General features: G+C 31.2%; 2 protein-coding genes across 3 annotated transcripts; both read right to left on the minus strand.

Moving 5' to 3' along the window:
- Positions 1 to 516: 516 nt before the first annotated feature.
- Positions 517 to 2,943, minus strand: LOC101893767 (probable cytochrome P450 6a14). Its single transcript, XM_020038037.2, has 2 exons — positions 1,817 to 2,943; positions 517 to 947 (listed from the first exon to the last, which is right to left on the minus strand). The coding sequence occupies exons 1-2, from the start codon at positions 2,877 to 2,879 to the stop codon at positions 517 to 519; spliced, it is 1,494 nt and encodes a 497-aa protein (XP_019893596.2). The 5' UTR covers positions 2,880 to 2,943.
- A 1,400-nt stretch (positions 2,944 to 4,343) lies between these two features.
- On the minus strand, positions 4,344 to 13,537 carry LOC101893091 (dehydrogenase/reductase SDR family member on chromosome X). Of its 2 annotated transcripts, none has more exons than XM_005186993.4 (6): positions 13,236 to 13,537; positions 7,527 to 7,765; positions 7,358 to 7,465; positions 5,334 to 5,507; positions 5,066 to 5,273; positions 4,344 to 4,987 (listed from the first exon to the last, which is right to left on the minus strand). In XM_005186993.4, exons 2-6 carry the CDS (start codon positions 7,702 to 7,704, stop codon positions 4,594 to 4,596), a joined length of 1,062 nt encoding a protein of 353 aa, XP_005187050.2. In that variant the 5' UTR covers positions 7,705 to 7,765; positions 13,236 to 13,537; the 3' UTR covers positions 4,344 to 4,593. The 2 variants fall into 2 exon arrangements, with proteins under 2 accessions (XP_005187050.2, XP_058979673.1); XM_059123690.1 differs by lacking the exon at positions 13,236 to 13,537 and adding an exon at positions 8,501 to 8,519.
- Positions 13,538 to 16,728: the final 3,191 nt, after the last annotated feature.

Raw genomic sequence — 16,728 nt, forward strand, 5'->3', positions numbered from 1 at the left:
AACAAATCCATCGTTTGGCCTTCAAAAACAAACAAATACACGATTTTGTACCAGTCAAAATCGTCCTTTAAAAATTTCCCTTAAAAATATTCCTTAAACAAATGTATGATTTCGACTGAGATTGCGGTTATGGTTACAGCTTGTATTGTCTTTGTACATTTTTTTAGAATATCCAATATTCTCTAAAAAATCCTTTGAAAATTATCTTTTGAAGATCCAAAATATATCCCTGAGAGCCCTTTAGAAGGTCCTCCACAAATTTCTATACAGAATATGTTCTCAATTTTAATATTTATTGCCCTTTCCCTTCTCTCCCCTCCTCATTATTTCCTTTCCCTTTGTACAATTTTTTAGAAAATCCAATATTTTTTAAAAGCCTTTGAAAATTGACTTAAAAAGATCCACAATTATATCCATAAAATGCCCAATGCCCATAATATCCCAAAGTGTCATGTATCATATGTTCTCCTTTTTTATTATTTATCACCCCCTCTCACCCCTCCCTCGCCTATTTTTTTACACCGTTTCCACCTTCAAAACAATTTTCTCTTTCGACGACAGCACCAACATTTTCCTGGGATCGAAATGCAATTCCTTGGGCGTTGCAGGACAGCAGGAGAAACGATAACGTTGCAAAAGCATGGCCAATGACAATGTCAAGAGCATTTTAGCCAAACGCTCACCAATACAAATTCTTGGACCCAAACCAAAGGGCATATAGGCACAGGACGGAAATTTGCAGCCCAACTCCATATTGGCGTCAAAACGTTCTGGCCGAAAGAGATGTGGTTGAGGATAATACTGCGGATTATGATGTATTCCATAAATGGGTATCATAACTTTGGTGCCCAGAGGTATTTTGAGTGAACCTCTTTTGGTTGTTAAGCTGCATGGCTGGCGGCAAACTCGCACCGTGTAGGGAGCGGGAGGATGTAGACGAAGGGTTTCTGAAAGGAAAAAACAAAAACAATTAGTGAATGCATTTTTTAGTTTATAAGGAACATTTTGGAACTTCTCTAAGGCGTCTACACAATTTCTAAAGACATTTTTAGTTCCTCCGGAGACAAGTTAAATTTTTATAGAAAATTCTTATCTTCTTAGACCCCCTAAAGACATTTTGAATTCTTCCGGAGATAAGTTCAATTTTTATAGAAAATTCTTAATTTTTAAGACCCTCTAAAGACATTCTGAGTTCTTCCAGAGACAAATTAAATTAAAAAAATTAGACCCTCTATATTTTTATTATATCAAAATTTCAAACTCTTTTCTGGGCGCTAAAAATGTCTAAAATATATTTTCGAGACCCTCTGTGGGCTTTTCAAATTTCTATAGAACATTTGTGAGCCTTTCTAGGTTCTGTATATTTTCCTATAAAAATTGTAGAGCCTTCTATGGGGTCTATAAAAGGTGGCGCAAAAGTAATAACTGAATGAATAATTTGAGATCCTCTGTGGGCTCTTCAAACTCTGTAGTACATTTGTGAGCCTTTTTGGGTTCTGTATATTTTTCTATAAAAATTGTAGAGCCTTCCAAAAGTAATGAATCCTTATGTCCTTATTACAGCCAAAAAAACATCGGAATGTCTGTCAAGTACATAGGCACGTACAAGGAGAAGTAAACTTCCGATGTTTTTGGTTGTAATTAAGATATTAGGGGCCAATCGTATATATCTATAAAAACTTTTGGAGTCTACCGAGCTCTGAAAAATCTCAAAAAATTGTAAACCCCTTGCGTGGGGTCTACATAATTTCTATAGAATTTATAAACCTTCCTCGGAACTTTACAAATTTCTCTTAAAATTTTTGGAAAACCTTACCGTTAATAACTTGTTTCAAATACTGCATTTCCCGGATATTCTCATAGGTAAATTCATTTCCATGGTTTTTTAGGACTTCCTTTACATTCTCCCTTGCCTTTTCTTGAATTTCTGGATGCCTGGCCAATTCATACAGAACATATGTCAAGGTATTCGAAGAGGTTTCAAATCCAGCACCAAAAAATCCAAACACCTGGCCCACAATCAATTCCAGCGACAAAGCAAATTCCTGCTTAGACCTTTCGTCGTGTTGCTTAAGCTCTATCAAGGTATCCATTAAATCCTCACGCCTTATGCCATTCTTCTGACGATATTCAATAATGTTTGATACCAATTTCCGGAAAAATCCACTTATTTCGGGTTTAAATAATTTGATATTGAAAAAATTTTTCACAGCTCGATAATGGCCGGCAAGGCTATCTAAAATTGGATGCCATACATAATCGAAGATTTTTAGACCTTGTCGTCGGGCCTGGGAGTTGGGATCCTCGAGACTATTAAATTCAATTCCAAAGGCCACACTGCCCACCACATCAGTAGTGAAACGGGCACACAGATCATAAATGGCCAGCTCTCCATTTTCCTCCTCTTCCATTGTGGTTTTCACTTTGCTGGCAAAAAGCTCCGTCACCTTGAGCAGCGTAGGAAAAATGGCTTGCATTTTAGCCGGAGAAAATACCGGAGTTAATTTTTGCCTCAATGGCCGCCACCATTCATATTCCAGGCGTATTAGATTTGTATTCAATGGATCTCGATGGTTGGTGTAGAATCCTCGTTCAGGGAAATTCTCAAATTGTTTGATCATCACATCCTTTATTGACTCCATATCCTGTAGAATTAGAACAGTAAGAAAAGGGGATAAGGCAACTTTAAATGGTTCTTTTTCTTCATAAAGTTGTTGATAAATATCCCCCAATGCCACACCCATTTGCCGTTTGAGGACATTGGATATTAGGCGTATGAAACTTATATTTTTCACACCATGGCTACGCCAATAATTTAATTTTTGGAAATACTTTAAAATACTGCAACAAATGAATATTGAAATTAAAAGAAACCACATCGGATCTTTTTGGGGATTTTCTTTTGTTCGAGTCGTGGAGCTAATAAAGCTGAATAATTAATAATTGATTTTTTGTTTCTTAAAGACTTTATATATTGAATTAAAAAAGAAAACCAGCAATTGGGAATACAAGCTTCTCAAGGCAAATAAATGGAGTTACTTCTCTTTCCCTCCAAGAGGTTATTGACAATATTTCTGCACAACTTTTGACTAAAACAACTGATTATACAATGGGCCAGAACAATTAAGCTTTGTTGATTCTAGGCGATTTATTCGATTATTCCTTGTCGATCTTCTTTCAAACACCTTGGGACTCGTCCCTAATGACATTTCCAATTATCTCTTCTTTGGAAAAATTTGTTCCTGGTTTCAAGTTTTTGAATTGTTTTCCACAACTACTTACTTTATTTCTCCTTTCATTTGAAAAAGACACAGATTTTGCCCAAACTTCGATTTGGATGCCACCAACTGAGTATAGAAGGGGTCAGAACAAATTAGCTTTGTTGATTATATCGGAATTACTCGATTATTTATTGTCGATCCTTAAACACCTTGCGACTCGTCCCTAATGATATTTCCAATTATCTCTTCTTTGGAGATGTTTTTTTCCTGGTTTCAAGTTTTTGAATTGTTCCCAAAATCTTCTTTATTTCTTCTTTCATTTGAAAAAGACACAGATTTTGCCCAAACTTCGATTTGGATGCCACCAACTAAATAGAAGGGGTCAGAACAAATTAGCTTTTTTGATTCTAGGCAATTTAATCGATTATTCCTTGTCGATCTTCTTTCAAACACCTTGGGACTCGTCCCTAATGATTTTTTAAATTATCTCTTCTTTGGAGAATTTATTTCCTGGTTTCAAATTTTTGAATTGCTTCCAATAACTTCTTTATTTCTCCTGTCATTTGAAAAAGACACAGATTTTGCCCAAATTTCGATTTGGATGCCACTAACTGGGTATACAAGAGGTCAGAACAAATTAGCTTTTTTGATTCTATTCGATTTAATCGATTATTCCTTGTCGATCTTCTTTTAAACATTTCCAATTACCTCTTCTTTGGAGAAAACTTTTTCCTGGTTACAATTTTTCGAATTGTTCCCAACAACTTCTATATTTCTCCTTTGATTTAAAATAGACATAGATTTTGCTCCAACTTCGATTTAGATGTCACCTGTTACGCCAATCATCTGGTCTTTAATTATCTTTTGAATGCTTTCTTTGAATATCCGATAAGGGTATTTCTCCTTTCATTTGAAAAAGACACAGATTTTGCTCAAACTTCGACATGGATGCCACCATGTTATACCATTCATCTGCTCTTAAATTATCTTTTGAATCCTTCCTTTAAATATCCGATCAAGATTTAATTTAAATCCACATTTATCTATTTCTTTTATTATTCTTGTTTTCTTCTTAAAGAAATCCTTGATGAGAGCTATATTTAAAAAATGTTATATAAAAAATACGCTATATAAATATTGGACGTCATATTCAATACAATTTTGTTGCTTATATGGAAGAGGGGAAAAAAGGAATGTAATAATAAAACTATATCAAGAGGTATATATATAAATACATTTTGTGAGATATATAAAAAAGTTGTTATTCGTTGTCGCCATTTAAATATCCAGATGAAGAGCTGTGAGTTCAAGAGATTGTTAATCCAGTATTCTTTTTACAAAATTAGAAAGGCAGCAGATTTTGGAAGACGAATTATTTGCCCGATCCAAATTGCTCAATTTTCAACAGATCACAAGCGAATTTAAAGAATCTTTCACATTTATCAGCCTTCAGGACATGAGGATGTACGGCACCTTTGCGACAATTGCTCAAATAGAGGCCACCTTGACCTTCAATACGTGGCGAAATGGCGGCATAGACAGGGGTACGGGAACCTTGTTCGGGAGTTTTGAACAGCAACTTATTGAACCATGGTACAGCAGTGGTGGCAGAATGTTCAAAGAGATCAGTGTCCACAACACCGGGATGTACGGCCAACACCTGGACATGGGCATTCTCATCATCTAAGACCTTTTGCAAGTAACGTGTGCCAAGGATTTGACTTAATTTCGATTGGCTGTAGGCATCACCGGGGGAATAATATTTTCTAAAGAAAAAAAAAAAAAAAAAAAAACAAATTAAAATAATTTGAAATATTATTTCTTAATCGCAAAACTAAACCTACTCTCCATTAATATCCTTGTAGTTAATGCGTCCCACCAAATGGGCACAGGAGGAAACATTTACAATACGTGCCCGTTTCTCTTCCGTACCGGCAGCCTTCAACAAGGGCAAAAGTAAATGCTGCAACAAGAAGTGACCCAAAAAGTTTACAACAAAATGTGATTCATAGCCATCCTCGGTGATTTTGTAGGGAGCAAACATAATGCCAGCTAAAAGGGTTAGAATACAATTATTATTCAAATTTCGATTAACATTAAAAGATCTCTTACCATTATTAATGAGAATATCAATCTTCTCATATTTGCTTTTAATTTTCTGGGCAAAAGCTCTAACCGATTTCAGACTACCCACATCCAACTCTTCACAGAAAAGTTTGCCACCGGTTGTTTTTAAATCGACAATCTTTTCGATTGCTTCTTGGGCAGCTTTGGGATTGCGTACACCTGTAAGAGAATTACAAAAGAAAATCACATTTAAAGCATACTTTTAGGCATTAAACGAACATGATTTCATGGCCACATAATCTTTGATATGGATCTCTTATTTCGATTCAAAACATGTAATAAAACCACATCACGTCACAATCAAATGCAAATTATTTGAATATAACGTTGTGGTCACAATATTTGGCATCTAAAGCCGAAATCAAAACAATGGAAATAGGTCAAGTCAATAGTTTTTATGGACAGCGTTTGATGTTCATTTTTGCATGGAAAAAAGATGGCAAAACTTATATTTTTCTAGAGAAAAAGTATTCAATGATGATTTTGTTCGGAGGAAGATGTTTATCAATGATATGCTTAAATGGAAAAAATGGTCACCAATAACATTTTTGTATAGGAAAATTAACACCAATGACATTTTTATGTATAAATATTTTCACCAATGACAAAAAAAATCACCACTGAAACTTTTCTGTAGGAAAAATTTTCACCAATAACATTTTTCTAAGGAAAAATCTTCAATGAAGACATTGTTGTTGTAAAACCTGTGACCAATGACATTTTCCCATAGAAAAACTGTCACAAGTTTCTTCCATAGAATTTTTTCTGTAGAGAAATGATCGCCAATGAAATTTTCTATAGAAAAATTCTCACCAATGGCATTTTTCTTTAGAAAAATGTTCACCAATGGCATTTTTCTTTAGAACATTTTTCACCAATGGCATTTTTCTTTAGAAAAATTTTCACCAATGGCATTTTTCTTTAGAAAAATTTTCACCAATGGCATTTTTCTTTAGAAAATTTTTTTTTTTCACCAATGAAAGAAATGTTCACCAATGAAATTTTTCTATAGAAAAATGTTCACCAATGAAATTTTTCTATAGAAAAATGTTCACCAATGAAATTTTTCTATAGAAAAATGTTCACCACTGGTATTTATCTATAGAAAAATTATCACCAACGGTATTTTTCTATAGAAAAATTATGACCAACGGTATTTTTCTATGGAAAAATTTTCACCAATGATATTTTTCTACAGAAAAATGTTCACCAATGAAATTTTTCTATAGAAAAATGTTCACCTATAAAACTTTTTTATACAAAAATATTCACCAATGCACTTTTTCTACAGAAAAATTGTCACCAATCGCATTTTTCTATAGAAAAATTCTCACCAATCGCATTTGTCCTTTGAAAAATTGTAAACAATTATATTTTTCCATAGAAAAATTCTCACCAATCAGATTTTCCTATAGAAAAATGTTCTCCAATGAAAATTTTCTATAGAAAAGTGTTCACCAATGAAATTTTTCTGTAGAAAAATATTCACCAATAAAATTTTTCTACAGAAAAATGTCCACCAATGAAATTTTCCTTTAGAAAAATATTCACCAATGGAATTTTTCTACAGAAAAATTGTCACCAATGAAATTTTCCTATAGAAAATTTTTTACCAATGAGGTTTTTCTTTAGAAAAATGTTCACCAATGGCATTTTTCTATAGAAATAAACTCAGCAATGGTATTTTTCTTTGGCAAAATTTTCAGCAATGATATTTTTCTATGGAAAAATATTCACCAATGAGATTTTTCTATAGAAAAATGTTCACCAATGAAATTTTTCTACAGAAAAATTGTCACGAATATCTTGTTTTCCATACAAAAATTATCTCCAATGGCAATTTTCCAAAGAAAAATGTTAATTTTTTCATAAAAAAATTTTCCTCAATGCCATTTTTCTTTGTCAAAAAGAAACTTCAATAATATTTTCTTGTAAAAAATTGTAGACCAATCCAATTTTCCAAAATTAAAAATGATCACCAATCACATTTAAGTTTTTCCCCTACTTACCAACCACAACGGTCATATCACAGGCCAACAACTTCTCCACAATTCTCAGGCCAATACCACGATTGCCTCCGGTAATAACAGCAATGCGATTTGGTTGTTTATACAATTCTATACGAAAATCGAAAATATTAATTTTATATCAAAATAATGATAAATTCCAAATACCCACCAATTCTATCAACCGATCTATATTTGAAATCATCCATCAAACTGGTCATGCCAATATATTGATAGCGAAACTCTGTTTTCCATTCATACCAGGTCTTTGGCATTTCTTTGGTGGTCTTGGTGAACCAGAAGGCACAGGCCAACATCACAAAAAGTAGGGTGAATAGTATTAAGAACATTTTGGTGTGCTGATTACAATGTGAGGTAGATTATGGTGTTTGGTGAAGGGGGGTTTGTGATCTGAAAAAAAGGAGTAAACAAATTATTTAAAAATTGATTTAAAAATAAAAACTTAAAAAAAAAAAATAAAATACATTTATATTTATTTGTAGCTATGTAATATTTGCATATGGTCTTATAGGCCTTATGTTACATAAATCAAAACATATAAATATACCCATATTTGTTTACTTTAATACATCTACGTTGAATATTCTTCTATTGCGTAGCTCCCAAGAACAGCCAAGGTCAAGATTGTTAATCTAACAAAATAAAACAACAACAATAACATCATCATCATCGCATATTACATGGTTTGGCGATTTCACTTTTAATTTGTAAAGGTATACGCCAAAAAACCTACCAACCAAACTCTGTATATTTTTGTATTTTTTGTTCGGAACCACACACGCCTTTTTTTTCAATTCGTTTTAGATTTTCAGCCAAGATACCCCAAAACCCCCAATACAATGAAGGAGAATAATTTGCGCTTTAGGCTTTCAGTTTGGTAGATAAATATCAATATTGAACAAAGGTGAATATTTACTTGGGGGTTTCAAAGGCCTATAGAAAAAAACCCTCTTAACTGTTTTTTTTATTATCTGAGAATGAGAATTATTCAGAGCCTTAGAAAAAAGTAAATATCACTTTAGTATTTAAAAAAACCACCTAAAATGGAAATTTCAACATTTAAACACGTGAACGAATAAACTTTGTTTTCTTAACATTTTCGAAAAATAAAATGAAAATATTTACATTTTGTGCAGCGTTGTTTGAATGAAAGCTAACTTTAGCCGCCAAGTGCTGAGATCGAAATGCAATGCAAAAGTTTAATTTTAATCTTCATTTGCCGTAAAAATATTTTAAAATGTTTATGGGGAAATTTTGGGATTTTTTTTTTTTTTTGGTTTTTGTCGTGGCCACTTTCATTCTCTGTGCTAATGGGCTGAAATTAATTTTCATAATTAACCGAGATCAGCATTAATTCGGTTGACAGTACCAAGTCCAATAACTGTTTTATTTCTGAGCGGGCTGACCTAATTTCCCCTAGTCAGCCATAACAACAAATGTAAATTCCAAAAAAAAAAAATGCAACGTAAGTTTAAAACAAAGACATGACTAAGGTAAAAATGTTTTCATCTTGAAATTAATTGTTGTTTTAAGTGTGGTTTTTAAGATGTTACAGGTGACAATTACAATAAAAGTTAAGGCTCCATTCTGACTCATGTGATGGTAATTTGTTTTATTGTTTTCAGATCCAAAAAAAAAAAAACAACCAAAAAAACCTCGAGATCAATATCATGCCTAAAACGGAAATTAAAATTTAGTCGTAATAAATAAAAAACATCAAAAGATAATTACTTTAATTACCTCTAAACCATAACAGGTTGTTCAAAAAGATCTTACATGATGTAACCTTGATTTGGACCTCGGTTAACATTTTTCCATATGTCTTCGTCTTACATCGTCTTGCCAATGTTTTTGGTGGCATCTAAGTGAGAGAGAGGTCGTTAGCGTAACACTGCCATTAATTGCTGTTTGCTGTTGGGTGAAAGATTTTCAACTCACAAGTTCATTGGCTTATAACGTGAGTTTTGAGATACCAACAAGCAAAAGACTTTTAAACTAATAGCAACAAAAAAGCAGAAAATGTTTACAAAGAAAAAGGAACGCATAAAACAAATTATATCCACACAAAAGGGTGTAATGAAATTTGAATATTTAAAAAAGGGAATTTTTAAAAAAAATATATACAAAATTTAAAACACAACTAAAACAAGGTCTAATTTCTTGTTCTAAGAAAAATCATTTTCCTAAAATTTAAAGAAAGAAAAAAACCTCAAATCATTTCACCCCAATATCCACCTGAACAAATTTTTATTCAAATGAACAAATTAAACTTCAGTTTTTTTCCTACAACTTTTATACGGTTAGCATTTGTCATCGATCGATCACAGCGGTTCGATGCCAAACCACCATGAACAGTTTGGAGAAACTGCAATAAGCAAAAAGAAGCGAAAAAAAAAAACGCAAGCCCTCATCAACGTCAGCGTTTCATTAACTTATGTGGGCCAGAAATGAAATGCAGAGGTTCCGTTAAAGAAAGTCTTGAACAGTCAAACAAATAAACAAACAAAATTTAAATAAAAGCAAAACCTTGTTGAAGACGAAAAGAAAAATAAATGTTTACACTATTTAAAGCCGTATTAACAACAATGAAATTTGTTGACATAAACCAAATAAAGGGCAATGCATTATTTTGGATTTTTTGGGGCATCTTTTAGAGGGAAAAAGGCTTATCTTTTAAAAAAATATACATTTGGAGATCTTTCAGAACCCATAACAGTAGATTAAATTTACTGGCATTTTTGAAGTAGCAAGAGACCAAAAATCTCCATTTGTTAAGAATATTTGCATACCATCTGCCATCCGATGGAGTGTACCCATATTAAATTTGTCATTAATTTAAAACACATCCAAATATTCTTTAGAAACCCCATAAATTGTAAATATCCATGATCGTCTTAAAATTCTAAGTCGAAAGTCGTCTTTCTGTTGAAGTCATGATAGAGTTCGCCCTATCAAAGATAGATTTTGGACAGGCATTATTATTGTACCTCGGATCTTTGGTATTGAAAATGTATTATTATTGGTCCATATTTAGGTATAGCCCAGGATTGTCCATCAAGTTTTGTTTTAGGTCATTGAAGTATTCCAGATAATTAGGCGCCAGATGAATTGGCAAAACAGGAATCCAAATCAACTGACATGGAAGTTGGGAACTCGGTTGATCACCCTGAGCCACTTCTTTCGTGCGATACATGAACACTTTTCCAAGAGATTCAAACAAAACTGGTGGTTACACCCCCCTTGTAATGTTCCGAAGAACATTTGGCCAGTCTAAACCCTCACAAAAGTATTAAACTAAATCCTAAATAGCTCCCACATAGTGGTACCTCCTGATTTGCAATACTTCTGAAGGTTTTGTCCCCCAATTTTGCATTAAAACAGCTGGCATTTGGGTTGTCAATGGCTAGTCTAACTTCTCGCAAAAAGTATTCGTATGAGCTCACTTTTTGGTCTAGTCCCATAAAATGTTACCTCCCGATTTTCATTATTTTGAAGGTTTTGGCCCCCAATTTCGTTTCAATTCATTTTACATTTTGGTTCCTCAATGGCTAACTTAACTCCTCGCAAAAAGTAATCGATGTAAGTTCACTTTTTAGTCTATTCTCCATAAGTTTTTGGACCCCAATTTCGAATTAAATCAGGTGCCATTTGACATTTAGGGTCCTCAATGACTAGTCCAACTCCTCGCAAAAAGTAATCGATGTGAGTCCACTTTTTGGCCTGGTCTCCATATAATGGTTCCTCCAGATTTTCGGTATTTTGAAGGTTTTGACCCCCAATTATGTATATATTCAGCTGTCATTTGACATTTAGGGTCATCAATGACTAGTTTAACTCCTCGCAAAAAGTAATCGATGTAAGTCCACTTTTTAGTCCAGTCCCCATAAAATGGTACCCGATTTTTGGTATTTTGAAGGTTTTGTCCCCAAATTTCAAATTGAATCAATTGTCATTTAACATTTTGGGTCCTTAATGACTAGTTTAACTCCTCGCAAAAATTATTCGAAGTGAGTTCATTTTTTGGTCCAGTCTGATATTGCGGTACCTCCCGATTTTCGGAATTCTGAAGATTTTGAATATACCCCCTCCCCCCCAAATTTCGAATTGAATCACCTCTTATTTGACATTTTGGGTTATCTATGAATAGTTAACCTCCTCGCAAAAAATATGCAATGTATGTTAGCTTTTAGGTATGGCTTCCACGGAACGGTATCTCCTAATTTTCAGTTATTCAAAGCTTTTGGAATCAATTCAGGTAATCAAATCAGCTATAATTTGATATTTCAGGTTCGCACTGGATAGTTGATCTCCCCGCAAACCATATTCAATGTGTGTCAAATTTTGGGTCTTATCCCTATGAAACCGTACCCTCTTACTTTCGGTATTTTGAAACTTTTGGTTTCAAATTTCAAAACAAATCAGTTGACCATTTTAAATTCGCTGTCGATATCTTGACTCCTTGTTCGGTTCAGCATGACTTAACGTCGTATTTATCTGTAGAATTTTTCTAAGGAGCAATCTAGGCAAGAGAATTCTGAATATCAGCATTACTGCATAAAAGTTTTCACGAATTTTCAATGAATCATGTCTCAACATTCATATTTGCAAAACATCTTAAAAGTTACACATGAATTCCATTAATTTATTAAAGTGCCAAGTGACTTGCAAATTGTTAAAATAAATCTCATTAAATCACCTACTAACAACTGGTGCTGGCCGGACGGAATTTGATCAGAACGATTTTTTACGCCTTTTGCAAATAAGGAATGACCTTTTCTAACATCTACATTTTACTAAATGGGAATGCAATGTTGTCATCGTTATAGGTTTGATTTCAAAATCTCAGTAATAGATACCTATATGGTCAAAAGGAGGAGGTGGAAATGCATTAATCTAGTTTTAAAAATATTATTATTATGGAAGTCGTTTGGGTGATCCGGTCTGATCTGGGTTGTACTCAACCAAGGACGTGAAGCAATCTTGTTTCTTCTTGCAATTTGAAAATAATGTCCACCACAGTGTTGAGTACAAAAGTCCTTAGCCGTGTGAGCAGCATAAGCAACTAATGTTATATGTAGCTGACTCATGTTGCCAGGTCACCGCATAATTCTACAACATATTCCAAAGTCTAACAGCTATTTTTAATTTTGATAATCTTTAGATGATGGCTGGTTGATAAGCAGAATCAAAACCTCGGCAAAAAACAATGTTGTTTGGTACCTTCTATACCCCATGTTATGGAGATGCAAAGCTATTAGATGGCAAGAGATGAAACCGCATATTAATTATGTTTTCTATTTCAAAACACGAATTTAACAAACGATGGTAGGTTATTTTTTTCGAAAAATTCAAATCCAAAGACTTTAGATAACCGTCAAGCAAAAACAACATATATTGATTGAACCCAGCGAATGAACGTATCAGTAGAATGAATGTATTCAGCCATTAGTGTTTAACACCAACAACAACAACAAAACATAACTCACAACTAGCAACCGAAAAAAAGAAAAATTATATGCACACACAAACATGCTAACACACAGCAGAGCTCTTCCTCAACTTTCTTTTTCCCCCCAAATTTTACCATTTATTGTGTTTATTCGATAGCTTAGTTTTACTCATCACCATCATCATCAGAGCCAAAGCCAGCCAACACCATCGAAAACCCCCTACGTGATTTCTTTACTAATGAAGCCCAACCGGGTTAAGACCGACAAAGAAACAGAAGAATTGAAACGTTTGTCTTCTTTCTGTTTTTGGTTGGTGTTTGGCCGGTCAGACACATTCTTATGTTTGTCCCTTCAATAGGTTTCAATATTATTTTAATAATCAAACAGGTTGTAATAGAAATCGAACTCACCTTTATAACGGTCGGCGGTTATGTGATGATATGAGCAGTGCAGCACAGGTGGGAGGTGGGTGTTTGTAAAGATAAAAGCAACAGACACGTCCAGACATGCAAAAGTACACAAGCGCCTGCCTTCTAACAATGTTTTTAATTTAGTTTCTGGAACGTGGTATTATTTACTCTTTCGTTTCATTAACAACTTTGTAATAATTGTAAGTTCAACAATAACAACAATTAGGTGAAAATTATCCCACGAGCACGACGTTTTAAGCGCGCTTAAAACCACGTCCGAAGTCAACCAATAAAATCCAATAACTGAGTTAGGGATGTGTAAGTCGACTTTTGTTCTAAAAACCGATGGCAGCAACGACAATAACTATCGATAGCTAAATGTTATCGATATTTACAGGGAGGCAAAAGACACCGTAATTTCATATTTAATACCTCTTTAGTTGAATAAAATAACTAAATAAAACTAGATTATTAAATAAAAAATTAAGGAAAATATCCAAATACGCATTAGACACACTTCCTGATTACCATGAAATTCTAAATTGACACAATGATTTGAAAGTTACTCTTAAAAATTGACTTTTTACAGGCCTCATATGTACCTGTACCCATGGTACAATAATATCAAGGTAGGGCTATGATACCATATGATTTCAATTTTTTTATTTTCTTGGCTTAATATGTCATCTTTATTTGTTTATGTATGTGTTTTCTTTTCAATAACAAATAAATTGCTCAGAAAACATTCAAATTCGGATGTTTTCAAAATGTTTATTTCATCGTATGCATCGACAAAATCTGGAGTTTTTATAGCGAAATAATCCTTTAGAGATATATAGAACCTGGTTTTGAAAAGAAGTGTTGACCTTTAAATCAGTTTTCGCGGTTTTCAATTATTTATTCAAAATAAATGCAACAAGTTGTTTGATTTTGTTATTGTTTTGATACTATTTCTGACATTACAAGCCAAACAGGTAGACCTCTATACTTGCAATTTTTTCAAAGTTGATCTACCTTCTCTTCATTGTACCATGCCTGTACCTTCTCATTTTCGATGTTTTGAAGTTGACAGCATTAATTTCCTACAAAATGCTGGTAGGAAAAAAATTAAAAAAAAAAATGGATTTTTTTTTTAAATATTTTTTGAAGGACGAAACTTGAATTTTTTGAAAGAATATTTTTTGAAGGACGAAATGTGGATTTAAAAAAAAATATTCAAGGACTATATAAACTTAGATCTTTAAAAAAAAAAAAAAAAAAATATATATATATATATATATATATATATATATTTATATTTTTAAATATATATATATAAATATATATATATATATATATATATATATATATATATATATATATATATATATATATATTTATATTTTTAAATATATATATATAAATATATATATATATATATATATATATATATATATATATATATATATATATATATATATATATATATATATATATATATATATATATATATATTTATATATATATATTTAAAACTTATATAAACGTGGATTTTTTTTTAAAATAATTTTTTTTCAAAGATAATATAAACGCGAATCTTGAATTTTTTAAGGGGCTGTGGGAATGTGGATATTTAAAAAATAAATATTTTTTAAAAATTATATAAGCGTGGATTTTTTAAAAATCTTTTTCAAGGACGAAACGCGCATTTTTTAAAAAAATATTTTTTTCAAGGACGAAATGGGGTTTTTTAAAAAAATATATTTTTTAAGGACGAAATGTGGTTTAAAAAAAAAAAATATTCAAGGACTATATAAACGGTGATCGTTAAAAAATATATTTTTTTAAAACTTATATAAACGTGGATTTTTTTAAAAAATGTTTTTCTCAAGGACGAAACGTGCATTTAAAAAAATATTTTTTCAAGGACGAAATATGGATTTAAAAAAAATTATTCAAGGACTATATAAACGTGGATATTTAAAAAATATATATATTTTAAATCTTATATAAACGTGTTTTTTAAAAAATATATTTTTTCAAAGGACTATATAAACGTGAATCTTTAATTTTTTATGGACTGTGGAAACGTAGATATTTTAAAAATAAATGTTATCTTAAAAAATTATATAAACGTGGATTTTTTTAAAAATATTTTTTTAAGGACATAACGTGCATTTTTAAAGAAAAAAATATTTTTTCAAGGACCAAATGGGGATTTTTAAAAAAATGTATTCAAGCACTATGTAACGTGGATCTTTAAAAAATATATATTTTTTAATACTAACCGTGAACTATATAAACGTGAATCTTTAATTTTTTTATGGGCTGTGGAAACGTGGATCTTTAAAAAATATGTATATATATTTTTTAAATTATATAAACGTAGATTTTTTTAAAAATATTTTTTCAAAGACAAAAAAAGTGGATTTTTTAAAAAAATATTTTTTCAAGGATGAAAAATAAATTTTTATAAAAAAAAATCAAAGACAGTATAAACGTGGATTTTTATAAAAAAATTTGAAGGACTGTATAAACGTGGATCTTTAACAAAAAAAAAAAAAAAAAAAAAAAAAAGTTATGGACTGTGGAAACGTGGATCTTTAAGAAATATATATTTTTTAAAAATTATAAAAATGATTTTTTTTAAAAATATACCTTTTTCAAAACTGAAAAACAAATTTTGTTGGAGTTTTTTTTAAATATATTTTCAATGACTGTAGATTTGTGTTTTTTATATTTTCATGGTGGATTCTTTTAAAAACATATTTTTTTAAGTACTGTAGAAACTGAATTTTTTAAAATAATATTTTTTCAAGGACTGTAGAAACTGAATTAAAAAAATATTATTTTAGGGACTGCAGAAACGTGGATTTATTAAAAAATATTTTTCCAAAGATTATAAAAATTTGTATTTAAAAAAATCTGAAGACTTATAAAAAATAATTTCTTAAGGACTATAGAAACGAGGAATAATTAAACAAAATATTTTTGATTAATATAGAAAAGTGGAATTGAAAAAAAATATTTCTTTAAAATATAGAAACAAGAGTTTAAAAAAAAAAAATTAGAAATGTAGAAACACGGATTTAAAAAAGAATAAGGCTATACAAAATTGGATTTTAAAGAAAATTTTTTTTTTGAGAAATTTGGAAAAAATATTTTTTCACAGATTTTTAAAACATGTATTTTTTTTATTAATTTTTTTTATATTTTCATCAATTTTTTATATTTTTACGTCTAACATATTTTTTCATTAGTGAAAATGTTACTGGTCATATTTTTTTGTGTAAACGGCAACACAGTCATTCATAAATGAAGATATTACATTTCAAAGCATACTTTCAGGCGTTTGTGTGTTCACTACATCATTAGACGTTGCGATGGGAAGATTTGGTTGAAATATATTTAGAAATCAACATTTCCTTTATAAATTATGAGAAAATAGTGTTGCAAATATTCTCTGGCATACTTTAAGACAGTCCTTTTATGATATTAATTGATTAGAAATTAA

This window comes from Musca domestica, unplaced genomic scaffold (assembly GCF_030504385.1).
Source record: "Musca domestica strain aabys unplaced genomic scaffold, Musca_domestica.polishedcontigs.V.1.1 25, whole genome shotgun sequence".
NCBI classification, from domain to species: domain Eukaryota; kingdom Metazoa; phylum Arthropoda; class Insecta; order Diptera; family Muscidae; genus Musca; species Musca domestica.